The sequence below is a fragment of the Mus caroli genome, unplaced genomic scaffold (genome assembly GCF_978045245.1).
Source record: "Mus caroli unplaced genomic scaffold, Mus_caroli_1 scaffold_12, whole genome shotgun sequence".
Taxonomy (NCBI): Eukaryota; Metazoa; Chordata; class Mammalia; order Rodentia; family Muridae; genus Mus; species Mus caroli.
In genome coordinates this window covers 30,093,265-30,111,492 of record NW_028227267.1, presented here as the reverse complement: position 1 = coordinate 30,111,492, position 18,228 = coordinate 30,093,265, and the positions used below count along the sequence as shown (strand labels likewise).

The 18,228-nt window shown below is 44.7% G+C and overlaps 1 protein-coding gene across 1 annotated transcript; it reads left to right on the top strand.

Moving 5' to 3' along the window:
• Positions 1-8,712: 8,712 nt before the first annotated feature.
• Positions 8,713-15,917, top strand: Gpr15lg (G protein-coupled receptor 15 ligand). The gene is made up of 3 exons (XM_021182698.2): positions 8,713-8,782; positions 11,088-11,168; positions 15,832-15,917. The coding sequence occupies exons 1-3, from the start codon at positions 8,713-8,715 to the stop codon at positions 15,915-15,917; spliced, it is 237 nt and encodes a 78-aa protein (XP_021038357.1).
• Positions 15,918-18,228: the final 2,311 nt, after the last annotated feature.

The window sequence follows — 18,228 nt, the reverse complement described above, 5'->3', positions numbered from 1 at the left end:
TTTTTTTTTTTTTGAATCAGCATTAACCACTACCCACCGCAAAAAGCTTATCTGACCAAAATTGAAAGCTGCAGTAGTCTGTGTGTATTACATATTTGGGAGTTAGCTTGACATTTTAGAAAAACAGCAAATATTATCCCCTGTAGTCTATGATCTTTCAAGTTAAAAGCATCTACCTAGGATTTTAGTACCAAGTATGGAATCCCTCTCGTGGCACAGGCCTCATATTCAATCAGAAAGCCCTTGGTTACCTTCAAAACCTTCATGCCCATCTTTGCTCCAATGGCCACATCTTGCCCACGTTCAGTATTGTTGCATTCAGGGTCCAGCATAAAAGAAGAGGAGCAGCCTGCACATCACTTTCTGACACTGTAAGTCAGCCAACTTGTATATTCTAGCCATTTCAAAGTTGGTTTTTGTATGTCTCGTGCAATGTCATCTCATGTCTTATGCCGTCTAGTTTTGGTGAGCAACCAAGAGCAATGGCAACAGCTTGTTTGGGGTGTCTCCCAGGCATTCCAGACCAACAGCTCAAGGATCCTCAGCTTGTTATATGAGCAGCATTATCTACTCATTCTGTTCAAACTTCTTTCATACATGTTCAGTTACAAACTTGTTGGTTTCCATAAGGCTTCTTCATGTATCTTCAGTTTCTGGCTAGAACCCGCTATACACACTCCTTACAGACATCACCGTATGCTCACTTACGCCCAAGAACCCTATCCTCCCACTTTACCTGTAACCTGAATTCTACTGTCCCCTCTAATGGGGCTTTTTTCCCTTTGGTTAGAAAATCCTGGGTTTCCAAACAGCCCATATGTCTGCCATGCCACCTTCACATTGAGGAGCCTCCTTGCCAACCATATTTCCTCCTTCCCTGCCCCCTCCTTTCTTGAACCTTTCCCCCAGTAGCCCCTGTCTACCTATGTGTTACTATCCCCTCCCTTAAGGCAGCCAGTCCAATGGCTCAAGTCCAGCTTCCTGGTTTGCACATGTACTCCAGGTTAAACAAAAAAATTCAAAGTTAGGATCCACATAAGAGAGAAAATACGGTTTTAGGCTTTCTCTGGGGAACCACTTTAAGTTTTTTCTAGTTCATTTACCTGCACATTTCATAATTTTTCTATACTACTGAGAACTATTTTCCTTATTCAGCAGTTGATAGACATCTTGATGCCATTTCCTAGCTATTGTGAATCAGGCCTCATTCAGAACTGCCAAGATCAGGATATCAATGACAAAGGCTTTCTTGGCTCTGAGTAATGGGAATCCTTGGACACTGTTGAGTGTAAACTAGGAGAGCCACTCTGGAAATCAATCTGGAGGCTTCTCAAAAACTAGAAATGGAATTACCATGACCCAGTTGTATCACTCCTGAGCATATACCAACAAAGTGTTACATCCTACTACAGAGAGAGAGCTACTTGTGCATCCATAATTGCCTTTACCTATTTTTAATGTAGGATAGTGAGATGGCTCAGCAGGTGACATGCCAGGGAGCCTGGTGACCTGAGTTGGGTCTCAGGAATTCACATGGTGGAAGGAGAAAACTGACTTCTGTATGTTATCTTCTGACTTCCACGTGTGCCACTCATGTGTTATTTTAAGGCAATGAGGATTCAGAGAGCATTGGAGGAGAGCATGAACAGGTCAGAGCACATTGAGTAGGTTGATCTTAGCAATGCAGAGTAATTGAGACTGGGTAATGAATGGAAGTTAAGGGCTTTACTGGTTAATTTTATCTCTTTTCAAGACTGAAATTTGAGAGTCCTTGAAGGAAATCTCGGTACCCACTGTGGAAAGAAAGAAAGACATGTCATTCTGAACACTTAAAACTGATTGCCAGGAGCGATCTACTGGTTTTGAAAGAAGGCACTGGACCTGTACCATACCGTGCTTAAGGCAGAGACCTTGCTGGAGGAAAGCAATGTTAAGAAGTGTTGACAACACTCTGGGTCTTCAACAGCTCGAGTCACTCTTCAGATATCAGCACACCCAAGTGACTCATAAGTGACTTTCAGGGAATTGCTGTATCCATTAGATATTCTTAAGTAACAGTAAGATCATGGGAAGTAACACTTAAATGACTCAAGATCACCCAGAAAATAAAAAGGATTATCGAAAGTAGTTTTAACAAGTTCTGAGAAGTGTTGGTACTCTGCTGAAAACAAGAAAGTCTAGCTTTATCTCTACAGGCAGCGGGTGTGGGGACTGTTGACCTACTTAAAGAACTCAGCTCCACTATGCTCACTGCAGGACCCTAACCAAATTCTGTATGGTGGTTATGCAAACTAAAGTCTTCAGGACTCTACTTGTGCTGGCAGTCAAGTAATGCCACTGTCGGTATCTCAAAACTTAAGAATAATCAGCTGAATCATTTAAGTAGAACGATGCTTCCTAAAGCTGAAGTGGGGGTGGGAGGAGACTGTCAGGATGATTTGGTGGGTAAAGGCACTTGGGACCAAGCCTAGGACCCTTATGGTCAAAGGTGAGAATATCATCCTCACACAGGCATAGCTCACACAATAGGTACATGCGTGTGTTTATGTGCACACACATAGGCACAAAAGTAACAAAAATACTAAACTGCAGAAATTAAGGGTTTTTTTTTTTTCACTAGTAAATTGAGTGACAGGAAAGAAAGTCATTTGGTAAGGAAACAGTTTGATATTTTTTGATGTGTTATAATTGCCCCTGGGTAGTATTTTATGTATATGAGTGTTCTGCCTGCATGTATATATATGTGTGTCTCCTGGGTGTGCCCGGTGCCCTCTTTGAATCGGAGTTAATATGAAAGCCAACTGTGAGTACTCTGGAAGGGCAGCCAACACCCTTAACTGAGACCATGGGAAAGAAACGTGGGGAGTCCATTAGGAGAGTGAGGACAATGGGACACTTGATAGAAAAGCTCCTTGGGAGATGGTCAGAAAGACCCAATGACCTTATACCTTCAAACGCCCATGGCCCAGCATGCCTTGTCTGTAACCTTTACTCCTCCAGCTGAGTTGACTTTACCCCAGGATTGCCCATCTCCAGAAGTTCCACACAAGCCTTCATTCTATCTTAGGGCTTCGAGTTCTGGGGAAGCAAGGCAACACCTCGTCTGGAAAGGCTGCTTCCGTGTAGCAAGGAACAGAGTAGATGTCAACCAGATCCATCCTGAGCCTCCTTTACTGCTCTTCTTCAGTCTTAAGCAGAATTCCTTGCCTCTCCTGTTCTATCAATACCCTCCTTCCTGCCAAGGCTCACATGGGCTCTACTTGTTCTCATCTACCAAAACAACATGTACAAGTATTGTCTTGTTATAACTTTGAAGACCTAAATGTGTGTGCAGCGTATCCCTAGTGTAGCAAGATGTCTTAGTTAGGGTTTTACTGCTGTGAACAGACACCATGACCAAGGCAAGTCTTATGAAAACAACATTTAATTGGGGTTGGCTTTCAGGTTCAGAGGTTCAGTCCATTTATCATCAAGGTGGGAGCATGGCAGTATCCAGGTAGGCATGGCGCAGGCAGAGCTAAGAGTTCTACCTCTTCATCCAAAGGCTGCTAGTGGAAGACTGACTTCCAGGCAACTAGGGTGAGAATCTTAAGCCCACACCCACAGTGGCACACCTACTCCAACCAGGTCACACCCAGTCCAACAAGGCCAAACCTCCAAATGATGCCACTTCCTGGCCCATCACACAAGAGAAGAAAGTTCCTATTAAAGAAACATCAGGTGTCTTTTAACACAGGCAGTGTTTGGATACTGTTTGGAGACAGATTGTTATTGGAATAGAAAGAGCTAGTCATTCCATTTAGGGGTATACAACTTAAGAAAGTGGAATCAGAATGTTGAAAGATATTTGCACACTCATGTCCATGAGTGTGCACTGTTGACAATAGCCAAGGTAGAAAATCAAGCTGAGTGAGCATCAGTAGCTGAGCGGGAAATGAACATCCAACGAAATCCTACTAAACCTTGAAAAGGCAAATCACTAAAAACAACAACCTGAGGATTGTGTTGAATGCAGAACAAGGCAAGCAAAGAAACAAAAGAGATATGTGCTCATATGTGAACTCTAAAGCCACTAAACTCAAAGCAGCGAATGGAGGTGGGCTGTTTCCATCAAGAGCATGGAGACTGGCATCCTAGCTTCAACACCAGTCTGCGGTGCCCATAGAAGAGCAGAGAAAGGAAAAAATAAAAATTTCCCTGCAAGCTTTTGTGGGCTGGTAGAGAACACAATATTCAGAAACTTTATCATTAGAGGAAACCCCAATACCAACTGCTGCCTCCATGGAAAGACAGGGTAGTCCCACCACCAAGACTGTGGGAGAACTATCTGGCAGCAGGGAGATAGGAGGTACCAGCAGGAAGCTTCACCACAGCAGTGAGAGCGGAGGCTAGGCCCTCTTCAAAGGCAGGGATTGAGGGAACATCCCCAGAACCCCAGCACACACACCAGCCTTGCCCACAGCAGTATAATACCTCAAGCAGTCAAGACCAAGTGGACAGAATGAAGGAATCTGAGGAAGTTCCACTCGAGTTAGCTGTGAACTGTTAAAACCCTCTTGCTGGGCTTCCCCTGTGCATACACCCTGGAACTCTGGTGAGAACCACAGCTTTGGAGTCTGGCAAACATAGTTCCACTGGAGAGACCTCATGCCTTCCAGGCCAGGACTTCTTACATCCTGCCGAGGGTCAAGTGAGGGAGGGAATCTGATGTCACAATAAAGGAAGCTTAGGGTCTGAGACCTGCTGTCACCCTCCATTAGTTGCCTCTTGCCAAATACACTGGAGGGAGAGTCATTTCTGATCAACCATGAGGTCTATAAAGAAGAGGTGTGGGACTCAGGCCAGAAAGTGAGCAAATAGGGTGGAGAAGCTTTGGACAGCTTCTTCCTCACTGCTGCTCTGAGAAATGACAAACCTGATTTGAAACGTCCCTTGATTTGAAATCCCCTTTGTTTTAGGTGTGTCTCTGAAGACTTTCTCCTCAGGATGGCTGCCAGGTTTTCAAAATCATCTTTGGAAACCACTCAAATCTGGGTTATTTCTTTTATTTTTTTTCCTGTACTAAAACCGCATATGTTTAAGACTAACAGGTGTGCCCATTAAAATGCTTCTCACTTTCACCTCTTTCAGCTCAACATGAGATTCTGAATATTCTGAAGAGCCAGAGGTGTTTCTTCCTTTAAAAAAAATAAAATAAAATAAGAGGTTGACAGTTATCTTTAAAGAAAAAAAAATAAGTGGAAATGTGGAAATCCGAGAACAGCGATTGTCCCTGGGAATGAGCCTGTGCTCTGGGTTTATCTTATATACCCCCCTAAACTATTTTAATTTACACAATATATTTTTGTGAACATTTAAAAAGGAAACAGAATCCCAACATAGAAATATGTTCTTCCTCTGAAACCCCAGCAAAACCTGCAGATATGAGAATTCTGGCTTGTGTGTGTCAGGAAAAGCCCCCAAGATAGCTGATTCCTTCCTACCACCCTTAACTGAACAGTGTCCTTGTGGCTTTGCCCTACACTGAGGAACAGTCTGTGCTAGGAGTCAAAAGCCTATTTCCAGTTCCATGTTTGAGCGCTGTGAAATCCCGGGAGAATGACCGAAGCCTGGCCTGGTAGGTCAAAACATCTAGGCAGTACTACCCTACTTCCTGTACCCACTGAGCGATCTGAGCTCAGGAACAACTCCAGAGCTGGCTGGTGCCCAAGAGAGAGATGGGGCAGCCACTGTTGGAACAAAGCTGTGTCTTTTCTTACGGTGGCATTAGAGAGGAAAGAGCAATTTAGCAGGCAGAATGTAGGACATGACCTACAGTCCTACAGACACAGAACTGGAGCTAGTTTCTTTGGGTAAACTAATTGTAACGTTTTTTCACATCTCTAAAAAGCACAGACTACTGGTTAAAATGTCCCCTAGCCATTGATTTTCTTACTGAACCATTTTGGGCCTGAGCCTAAACTGCTTCTCTAGCAGGCAGCAAGCAGGGCCTCAAGGAACAAGTACGTTCCATGGGCCAGTCTCCAGCAGCAAGAGACTTGTCTGCCAGGATCCTGGAGAGTTGGGTAGAATGTGACACCCTATGGAACCTGCTAGGTTAGGATCCAGCCATCCATTCCTTGATCCCAAGAATTGTATGCCTATCAAGGCAAAGGACAGCTACCATCCCTCCATAAGGGCAATCTCAAATTCCATGTGTGTTCACACAGGAACTTCACATACATGAAGGCTCTAGAAACCTTTCTGATTTCCGAGGGGAGTTCCTGGAGGCTGGCCGACCTTCCAACACTCCATATTTCTTAAGTCACAGTCAACTGCTTTCCTGTGGAGACCCCTCCCACACATGTTCCTTGCGCTCTCTTGGCTGAAGAACATTTGCAAGCTTCTCAACTTCTCATTCCTTAGGTTCCGATATGGGTGTATGTTATGTACCCAGTTCCTCCTCTCTTAATTCACCTCCTCTTGCCCAGGCTTTTGTAATACTCAAAAATTAAGCTGTAAGCCCCGTCTGCTCAATGACCAGTTAACTCCTTGGGATGCTGGAAGTTGTAGTTCTTAGAAAATAACAAAGCCTCATGGGAAAGTACAGTGGCCTATAAGTCAGTCTTTATCAACCCCTGCAATTGTCTCGGGAGCCATTCAGCTGAGAAATCCCGGGGAATGGTCCTAACCAAAATCCATCTCTTGGTCCGTGTTTAATACTTAAGAGAGTTTGCTTTAAATTTGGCTCAAAATGGTGGAATTGGTTTTTCTCCAGCGAATCTCGGAATTAGCACCTTATTGTCAACCATCTCCAGAATGACAGCCTGACCTGGGCACAGGTGACAGGTGTCTTAGACTCTTAGCACAACCTAGGCATTACAGAGCTCTGTGCCACTCACAGCTGAACTGTAATGATGCCACAGGCCTAGTGTCTGCCTTACCCTCCTCTTGCTTCCCGGGTTCATGCATTTGTCTCCCAGACCTTTGCTGCTGGGACGAAAGAGAAGTCTGAGAGCTAACCATCAACCACACCAGGTGCTGGGAAAGCTTGGGAGGGAATAGTTGTGAACTTGGTCTGGAAGAAGGACAAGAGCTAGGTCAGGAGCTGACAGTTTGAGCAGAGCTGAGCAAAGGCTCAGTAGAGTGTGTGGCAATTGCCCACATACTATCTATCCTACACAGGCTAGAAATCCCCTGGCTCATCTAAACCTCAAGATCAGAGCCTGGCACTTACTAAGGCACTGTGGTGGTTTGAATATGCTTGGCAGAGAGAGTGCCACTATTAAGAGGAGTAGCCTTGTTGGAGTAGGTGTGCCCTTGTTGGGGTAAGCGTGTCACTATGGGCGTGGGCTTGAAGACCTTCATCCTAGCTGCCTGGAAGTCAATCTAGTTGTCTTCAGATGAAGATGTAGTATTCTCAGCTCCTCCTGCACCATGCCTGCCTGGACATTGCCATGCTCCTGCTTTGATGATAGACTGAATGTCTGAACCTGTAAGCCAGTCCCAATTAAATGTTGTCCTTATAAAGGGTGCCTTAGGTCATGGTGTCTATTCCCAGCAGTTAAACCCTAACTAAGACAGTATTGTGCTTGCCCTGTCCCTCAGGGAGCTGTTTTCCATTCAATCCCTATGCTTAGGCCATGTGTCTTAGAAACCACAAACCATTCCTAAGAGAAAAAAGAGCCCTAAGTGTCCAGCATCTACCTACACAGCCGAAAGACACCAGGGCTACCTTTTTCATCTGTGGTCCAGGAAGTCCACCACAACCTGACTCGCCATACTGGCCCACTCCTACCAAACCTTATCTACAACATCTCTGGGTAGCCTTCTCTCCTTCCTTCTCCAACTGACTGTACATTATCTTTAATGGACATTTGGCATGGTTCTATGTAGTATGGCAGTCATCTCTCTTTGCACAGCAGTCTCTGGGGTCAGTCACAGTATCACATCCCAGTCCAGAGCATGTCTAAGGGATGAGCGATCTAGCTTCCTGTGGCTGGGAAACACTCCCTTACCCCTCCAGTAGGATTCTCCCAGATGCCATGCCTGGCTAAGGCTGGCATGTAGCACTCTTTTTATTTAATCACTTTGACAGTTGTTCCCCAAGGACTAGCTTCAGTCCCCACATAGTTTAACAATGGCATAAGTACCCAGCTTGGCACAGATGACTTCTTGGAACATGTCCTCAGGCAGCTCTGTGTCCACTTTACAGATGGGCAGCAGACTCAGAGACATTTAATGATGACAAGTTCAAGATAACACTGCTGATAAATGTCAGGGAAAGGATTCCAACCCAGGCCATTTGGCTCCCCCTGAGCCTTTGCCTTTGCTTTTATGGCCCCTTCCCCAGCCACATTTACAAGAGGGCAGGAAGATCTGCATTCGGTGGAGTTATTGCTCACTCTAAAAGTTAACCTTTAACCCTGGACTGTGGCTTTTCGCTACACAAGAGTTTCTTTTCGTAACCACTGAAGCCAACACAGGACAGCTTTCAGGGCTAGACATTCAGAACTACATGCAGCCAGTCACCTAATCCTTCTGACTTCTTGAAGAGCTGGTTTATTATCCTGTTGGGAGGGGCCCACTGTACTTATGAAACTTCTAGGGCTGGGATGCCTTGCCTATAGGGAAACGCCTCTTTCTGCCACCTTAAAAATGTCTTCAGAGGCCAAAGGGAGGTCTTTCGTGGCACAGCTTCCTCCCTAGGCGTGAGACTCCGGCTCCTTCACTATGAGACTTCTAGCCCTTTCCGGTCTGCTCTGCATGCTGCTCCTCTGTTTCTGCATTTTCTCCTCAGAAGGTAATCTGCCCCTGGGCATTGATTCCGTGGTCTGGGAAGGTTCCGAACAGAAACTAGTGGGGCATAGGTTCCAGCAGACAGTCCTGAGAATTATGCAGCTATTTTGTTCACTACAGTGCCCAACAAGTAGCTTGGGGACTTCAGACTTTATAGCTTTTATGCACATCTCCCGTTCCCAAAGATGCTACAGGCCTACTGTGTAAACAGAATTTTGGCACCAGATGTATAAACGGAAGACATTGCAGTTCCAAGGTACAGTAAAAGGGAAGGTGCGGTAGATACAAGGTAAGTACAGCCAGAGGCATCTGGAAGAGTCTGGAGCAGAGAGAAGAAGTAGTACACTAAACATAGCCAGCACACAGAACTTGATCATGAGAGAAAAAGGGAAGAGGAAGGGCAAGAGAGGAGGAAGACAAAGAGAATTTAGGCTAAGGAAACCAAGAAAGAGAGGGCCAAGAGAGGAAGACAATAGACATCACACATACTGAAATGTCATGCTTACGTAGGAATGAAAAGTTGGGAAAGAGAATCCCGTGGTTTGGAGAAGTTGAGACTAGAGGGACAGGATGAGAAGAATTGAGACAAGTTGTTATCCTGAGAATTCCTGGAGCCTGTATGCACTTTGGTGTCCTAGCAGGCTCCACAGACAGCCATTTGTCTCTTCTGAAAGTAATAAGGAAATGGCTGCTTTGATTGAGGAAAACATGTGCCAGCTTTTGGGAGAGTGGAGTTTCCTTTGGACCTGACAACTATATAAAGTTGCATACAGTGTTGCATTTGTAACAGTGTAAATGAACAATTGGCCATCTAAACTTGAGTATTTCAAATCCTGCACAGAATGCTCCACATGCAGAAAGAATGAAGTTATGTACAATAGGGGGATATATGTATGGGAACATACATGGTCTTTTCATCCCTGTAGAGAAGAATATTTATACCTGCTGCCTTTAAGATTTATTATTTTATTGATGTGACTGTATGTGGATATGCCACATGTGAACAGATGCCCTCAAAGGCCAGAAGTGGGTGCTAGACTTCCTGTGGAGTTACAGGTGGTTATGAGCCACTGGACTTGAGTTCTTGGAACCAGACTTGGGTCCTCTGGAAGAACAGCAATTGCTCTTCAAGCCTGAGTCACCTCCCCATGCCCCTACTGCCTTTCTTCATTCTAAAAGCTGAGTATTGGAGCATTTTTTTCCTACTTAATCCTCTATTTACTTTTTTCATATTGATACTTATGATTTTAACTCTTAGTGGACATAAAAGATTAAAAAAAAAAACTCCCCTTACCATATTACTTAATCACCCACGATAGTGATGATTGACTTCAGTCCTGTGCAGGATCCTCCCTGAGTGATCCGGTTACGGGAAGCATTTGCTTTTAGTTTTGGTTGTTTGATTGGTTGTTGTTGCTCAAGTTTCTACAGTGAAAATGCACCTTCTATAAAGAATACAATGACTAGTTTCTTCAACACAGCCCACAGCATTGCCATTTAACAAAGCCTTATATTGGAACAATTTCAAGGTCACCAATTTGATTCTAGTGGAAATCAAATGGGTATGGTGTCTTTGACCTTAAACCTTTCCCCCCATTTAGGATTGTATCCTGCAGCTTCAGGGCATAGCATTCCTCAACAGATATGTATGTGCACAACTTGACATCCTATGAGTGATCATTCATGAATTCATGTGCACATGCGTGTGCACCTATATTAAGTATGCAATCACAAAAGCTTTGTGTATCTACGATGTTTCCTGGATTTAGGATGTTTTTCTAAGACTATAGATCTGGGTTGTCAGTCAGAATTAATGACTAAGCACAAAGGCATTTCTCCACAGTGCTAAGGTGTTTTCAAAGCATCATGAGAAAAGAAATACTCAGAGGACACAGTGACCTCCAAGATTGATTTTGTCTCTGGAAAGCCACACAGCATAGGCTACCTCTTGCCTCCCCTCGACAACCTCATCCTGATTTTGTTGTCATTGGAGGTGGTTGTTTGTTTTTTAACAAATAGTCTTTTTTTGTTGTGGTGGTTTGTTGATTTTTTTTTTAACACAGGGGTTCCTTGTGTAACCCTACCTGTCCTAGAACTTCCTCTGTAGACCAGGGTGGCTTCAAACTCACAGATCCACCTGCCTCTGCCTCCTGAGTGCTGGAACTAAAGACATGTGCTACCATTGCTGAGCTTTTAATGAATATTTGTAAACTCTGGATCTTGAAGCTCCCCCAAGTCATCCTTATACAGACTGGCCCCATGCTGGTCCTGGCCCATTAAAAAAGGCTCTATATTCCTTTTCTTCTCAGGGACAAGGCATCCTGACAAGTCCTTGAAACCCAGGCGCTGTTGTCACCCATCTCCTAGATCCAAGCTGACAACCTGGAAAGGTAAGTGACCTCATCCTGTCTGGGCTGGAAGTGGGAGGATTTCTAGGGTGGCCAGGGGACCAGCCAGTTGGCACCTGGTTTCAAGTGTTAGTACAGAAGGACCACATTCAATCTCAGGCACATAGAGTTTAGAGTCTCCTCAAGAGACAATAATTTAATCATTTAAAGATGGATACTTTCTGTCAAGAAAAAGTAGGTATAGGGGCCAAGCATGGTGGTACATAGTAATCGAAGAAGAAGAAGAAGAAGAAGAAGAAGAAGAAGAAGAAGAAGAAGAAGAAGAAGAAGAAGAAGAAGAAGAAGAAGAAGAAGAAGAAGAAGTAGAAGAAGAAGAAGAAGAAGAAGTAGGAGGAGGGGGAGGGGGAGGAGGAGGAGGAAAGAAAGAAAGAAAGAAAGAAAGAAAGAAAGAAAGAAAGAAAGAAAGAAAAGAAAAGAAAGAAAGAAGAGAGAGAGAAAGAAAGAAAGAAGAGAGAGAGAGAAAGAAAGAAAGAAAGAAAGAAAGAAAGAAAGAAAGAAAGAAAGAAAGAGAAGAAGAAGGGAGGGAGGGAGGAGAGAGAGAGAGAGAGAGAGAGAGAGAGAGAGAGAGAGAGAGAGAGAGAGAGAGAGAGAGAGAGAGAGTAGAACAGATCAGGGGAAACAGCAAGCATGAAGATCTGGTGTGAGCAAGCAGAAGGAGCAGAGGCAGAGGAGCTACATGACAGAGGGGCCCAGAGCACCTGCAAACCATAGCCCACCTACAGACCTGAAGCAGAACCTGTAAGTGGGTCTCCAGCCAGTGTGTGGGGTATATGCATGCAGAGAACAACAGCTCCAGTAGAAGACAAGGCTGCACCCAAAGATGTAGACAGGGACTCTGAGGCTCATTCTTGACATCAGACTGGGATCTATGATCAGCATGAGCCTGCAAGAGCCAAGCTATCCTCCTCCAAACCTGGGAGAGAGTGAGTAGTGAGGTAGACAGGCCCAGGTTCAGATCCAAAGCACACAGATTGTAGCACCAGGACAGCAGCAGGCTGATGCTCTGAGTTGCTGTCCCCCCGGTGGATGCTGAACTTCTGTGATTTTTGTACAGAGTCCTAGAGCTTAGTACAGGCAGAGTGCTGTGGAAAGGCTGCAGAGCTCAAGACAGAGAAGTCCAACTTCAACTTAGGACCCGTGTCTTAGCTCTCTGCAGACCCAATGCAAATTCTTTCGAGTCCAAAACTACAGCTCCCCTCGCTCCTCCAGGCTATGGCACCTGAAGCCCATGACCAGTTACCAAGAGTCCTGACTTCCAAGAGGAAACATTGATGTAAATGAATTGGAAAACAAAATGAGGAAGACAGGATAGCTCCAACCTCAGTACCCCTGAAAGGCTGACAGCCCCTCCTCCATACTGCCATCACACCCTGTCAGGGCCGGGTAAAAATAACTGCTTCTCTCACACATATCTCGTGGATAACCAAGTGTGAGGCACCCGCCTAGGGAAGGTGGGGGATGAGCACCAGCTGCCAGCAACTCTGCTCCCACAGCGGCCTGGGAAGTAAAGTGCAAATGTAGGGGAGAGAGGTGCCAGCTCCCTACTGAGCGCTTGCTGGAACCTGTCCTCGCCTTTAGCCCCTCCCTGCACAGATGCACAAAGGCAGACAAGAAAAGAGAAACTGAGGGAAGGAGGAGTGTGCACGCACACACCACACATATCTGCACAACCACACAGATGCATAGGCAAGTACGTGCATGCAGACACACACTCACACCACATAATTACACAAAAGCATTCACATTACACACCCAAACCTGCACACACCACATTATAGACACACATAAATATCACACATTTAGGCTTACAGACACACAAAAACATACATATATACTACCTATTACATATGTAGACACAACACTATACACATATAGACATACAGATTCATGTATACACACACACATATAAAACCACATACAGATATGCACATCACATATACACAAACATATACCTCTACTTGACACACACAGACTTGGGCACATAAATACACATGTGCAGACAGGGATGGATAAACACACACATCGCACTCTGCACATGTGGAATGTGGCTAGGTACATTCGTTGTGTCCAGTAAAAGTGCAGTCTTTTGTTGAGTATATAATACTATAGGAGAATGACCTAAGTCACCGATCCTATGTTGAGACAGAATTTCCTTTTGAGTGTATGTTTCAAAAATTCCATGACAGAACTCATGAGCAACTTAGAACAAGAAGCCTGAAGCAAGCATCTTTACCAGACCCTTTCCATGTAAACACCAGGCTCTGTGGGGTTTTTGCACTATGACTGGCTGCTTCATCTCTGGTGGGAAGTTTCCCACAGAATGTCAGGATGAAACTTTCTGGAAGGAAAGTGCCCTCAGGGTGGGGTCTGAGCTCCAACACGTTCTGGCTTTGTGCTCCTTAGCATTTCCCTTCTCTGTAGAAAGTGTGTGACTGCAGGATCCAGCTTGCTGCTGTTCAGAAATCAGTAGGGTTATGTCCACAGAACACTCGGCATCAGGCTAAGTCCATGACACCCTGTGAACCTGTCTTCCTGTCACAGTGGAGGAGGCTAGGTTTCCAGGGCTGCAGTGCTCACTAAGAAGCCACGTGTATTGTGTATCTTTGTGTATGGAGTTACATAGCGCATAGGCGCTGAGTATGTGGTATTTGTATATGTTTCTATGTACATGTGTGTGTTTGTGTGTATGTGGTGTGTGTGTATGTGTGAATGTATGCATTCATGTGTATATATATATATATGCATGCATGTGTGTGTGAGTGTGTGTGTGTGTACCTCTCTTTCCTCCAACTTCTTTTGTCTCTCTTGACTCTTCACTGCTGTTGATTATGCAACACTAATCCAGAGCACATGCTTGCCCAGGCTTGGTGCTTTCACCCAACATCTTCCAGGATAGACCTGAGATCCAGAGAGAAGGAATGAGAAGATGAAACAAGGAATTGGGCAATCAACTGCAGAATTTCAGAGTTGTTTCATGTTCCTGTCATCTAGTCTCCTGTTGGGATTCACAGGCAGAAGTGCCTGCTCCACTTTCTACAGGATGGTGATTTAGGCCCTCAGAGTGACTGCCGCTCATCCTAAAACCTTTCCCAAGCTCTGCTTTGTGTCTGTTTGCTGGGCTAAGACCATGGAATGACACAATGTGCAAGACTTGGCATTCTGTGCCAAAGTAACAAAACCACTTTTGAAAATTGACATGATAAGTGAATAGCTGACTGAAGTGACTGCATTTAGCAGCTTACTGGAAGGAGTAATATAGAGTTTTCTTAAAGCGGTTTTATAAACTGTAGGGAGATCTGCTGCATAGCGATACTGTCCAGGCAGCAATTTTGAAAAGAACACTCAATACACTGACACAGCTGGCTATTGAGGGGTCTCAACACTGGCCTACGTCAGACTCATAGCTTCTTAGATCCTACCAGATCAAAGTTATTAGCCTTTGTCAGGTCATCTTCGCCCCATGTGATCTTACAAGATCACCAGGGGAAGCTCTTGGGAGGCCATGTAGAAAGACTTTTGATACCTGAGACAAGCCTAGGTCCTAAGGATTTGGACCACACTCTCTGTTTCAAAGCTCAACAAAATGAATTAATGCATAGGCCAGACTTAGGGTGGAAGGCTGCAGAGCCCATTCCCTTACCATGCAGCTGCCTCTGTCTTTACAAGAGGCTTAACTGAAGTCATGAAGGTTACCCATTGGGAAAGAGGGGTCACTTGAGGGTTTCAAGATAGCAACACCAAGGTAGATGTATAACATGCATACCCAGAACAATAACCACTAGAAAGGAGGTGGCAGCCAGCGCTGGCAGTCTTACTGCCCAGGAGTCCAACCAGAGGAAACAATCCATGTCTCCTGATCCTTGTAATTCTATTCATTAGCCTCGTCTACATCATAAGCTATCCTCACCCTGAGTAACCCAAAGCAATAAGTATAGTTTGCATATCACATAGCTCTGTCTTTCATCCTAGCCAATCACATCCATTTGTTCGTTTATTTGTTTGTTTGCATGTTTATGATAGGGTGATCGAGTCTAATTGGTGATGACTGCATGTGGTTGAGGATAAATAAGTATTGCTTTACATAAGTATTTACATCCATTAACACTTCCAGTATCCTGAAAATTAAATACTATTACTGTTGTTGTTGTTGTGGTGTTGTTGTTGTTGTTGTTGTTATTGCTGTTGTTGTTTCTTTTAGGATGCAGGGCCAAACAACAGAGAAGTTAAGTTAGAGAAACTTGCTGAAGGTGTAGTCAGTTAAAGGCTAGATTGTGCTATAGGTTTTGAATCCAAGCAATTCATCTCCCGATTCCATGCCATTAATTTCCATGTCACAGTGCAGATAGGGATAAACTTGAGACATAGAGAAGAATAATTGTATCACCATTACTTATTACCCTGTCCACTCTCACTCAAAAAGCACTTGCTCAGGGTTATTTTAATTGATGCTGGGAAAGGCCCATTTAGGTTCCAGAGTGGACTGTAAGATTCCTCTTTTTGATTTTTTTTTTTTTTAGATTTTTAGGTGTAAGTATGAATCTTAATCATGTCTTCCTCCTCTCCCCACTCCCCACATCCCGTGTTCTACCCTCTTCACTTTGCCTTCCCTTATTTCTTCTTTGTGTCTGCTGTCACTCACACCCAGGAAACCACACAAGGCCCTGCAGACTCTGCAGAAACAAGCTACCAGTCATGCCATGGGTGGTGCCTGGGGCTCTCCCACAGATATAGGGCCTCCTCCGCCCAGATGAAGCGTTGATGCCCAGATGTGGAGACATCAGAAGCATACACACAATGTTGCCTTGCCCCTTGCCCACCTTCATGGCCAGTGAGCTGTGACACTGGAATGCTTCGCTTCAGACATCAGGGCGGATTGCAGAATTCCAAGTCCTCATTCCAAAGGTGTCACCAACCTTCAGAGTCACTAAGATCCAGACTCAGCCCACAAGTCACCATGGCTCCTCCAGAGTAAAAGTCCAAGATTCCACCTGTGGGAGCTACAGATCCAGAGACTTTCAAGCTGACTAGAGAAGCAAGACCTCAGTGTGATCAGCTGAGACTACAGCATCTTGGGAATCCTCAGACAGCCCCAAACCCCTAACACTTAACCACTGGTCTCCAAACCAACACCTGTAACTTCCTAATGAAATCATCAGGAGGACACCAAAAGAAATAAACCATAAATCAGCATACACACCATGCCTGGAGCATCCTTGTCTGAGAAAGTTAGTAATATGGTCTAAGATACAATGTTACACTAAAAGGAAAGCGTCTGTAAAAACTTGAAGCCTACCCCTTCATCACAGAATAACCTGACCAGTAAGGAAAAGGGACAGTACTTAGGTGTTTGGGTCCCACACAGCAGGACACAAAGCCTAGTCCTGCCCAGGATTTTCTGTCTAACTTAGGCTTGACAGTTCAATTTTCTATAAAATAGAAATGACAGGAAGACTCTACTTAGGAGCAAGCAGACAGTTGTTTGCAGAGTGCTAGGCTCAGAAAGGCCCAGGAAATGTCTCAACTTAAAGTAGTGTTTATATCCACAGTGAGCACGGAGCTCAGAGGAGACAGGTGGCTCAGCTCTAAGAGGTTTGTCTCAATAAAGCTCCCTCTAATCGGATCCTCCCGGCAAGGTGAGAAGCACCCATTCCTGCATTACTCCCAGGCCTGAGTGAGAACACCAGGACCATGAAGTACAAGGCTCATAGGCAGAGCATCCTTTGAGACAGCCATTTTCAGGCAAATCCGAGCCTGTATCTTCTCGTGGACCAACTTTCCACCCCCCTTTCATAGCTGTTCACTCGCTCATTCACTCACTCACTACTTCCCCTATGCATTCCCAGGGAGAACAGTGACCAGACTTATTGGCAACAAGAGGGGTGCTAGCTTCTACCTCACATCCTCATCTCTACTCCATTCTCCCTTGCAGAAAGAAACACGTGCATGTTAGTTAGTGTTTGTATATGTACTTGCGTCTACTAAAGAAGGAAAGATGAGAGTCTAAGGACAAAGCCCATCCCATCCTGGAAATGGGCACAACATGAAAAGCACATGATGGAAGCCCCAGTATCCCTGAGGGGAGGGGACATGAGAGTTAACATGAATAAGTAATAGATGGGCACAGCTGGTCCTTAGACAAGGGGAACAGATCCTAGGGTAGGGGGATGGTAGTGACTGCAGTGTGCCAGCCCAAAGCTACTTCCTGGAAAAGGGTAGAGATCAGCCTTCCAGGGCCACCAGGCCCAGGGCATCTCAGGTCATAAGAACTCAAAAGGAGCTAAGATCTACCACCTACTTGCTCCTTACCACCTACCACCACCCCACACTTGCCCTTTCCCCAAAGAATAAAATAAATCCCAAATCTGGTTTCCAGGAGCAACTCAGCTCAGTGTCAGGCTTTGCCCATCCTTCCAGGAGATGGATGCTGATCCCCACAAAGACCAAGCATCTCCTTCCTCTTTCACTGGCTTCCAGCATCAGCACCATGAGATTTTAGATGCAGTGAAGAACTTTGCTCATGAAGGGCTGATGGAAATTAATGAATGTGGCTACTCACACTTAGGGAGAAAACCCAAGCATATAGAAGCGATTGTAAAGTAATGAGACCACAAGTTTTATATTGCTTTTGTTAGCTCCTTGAAGAACCTAGGCATACTTAGAAGATGGAGTAGGTCATTAGAGAAAGTATAGCCTGTCTCAAACAAACAAACAAAACAAACAAAAACCAAAAATATCACATGTAGATGAGCATATTTACATGCAGATGGTATGTATGTTCATGAATGTGTTGTTTGTGTATGCATGTATGTATGTATGTATGTATACAAATGGGTCTACAAACAGGAGTCGAATTCATGTTTGTGTTGTAGATAACTGTAGAAATGAATGAGGAAAAGAGATTGTGGTTTAACAAACTCATGCACAACCGTTCTTTATCTGTGGGTTGTGAAGCTGCCCAGGGTACCAGGGTAAGGACCAATCCTTGAGTTCCATGGCAGATGTTTCTCCTGTCAGAGACATCAAACCAAGTCATCCAGGGAGC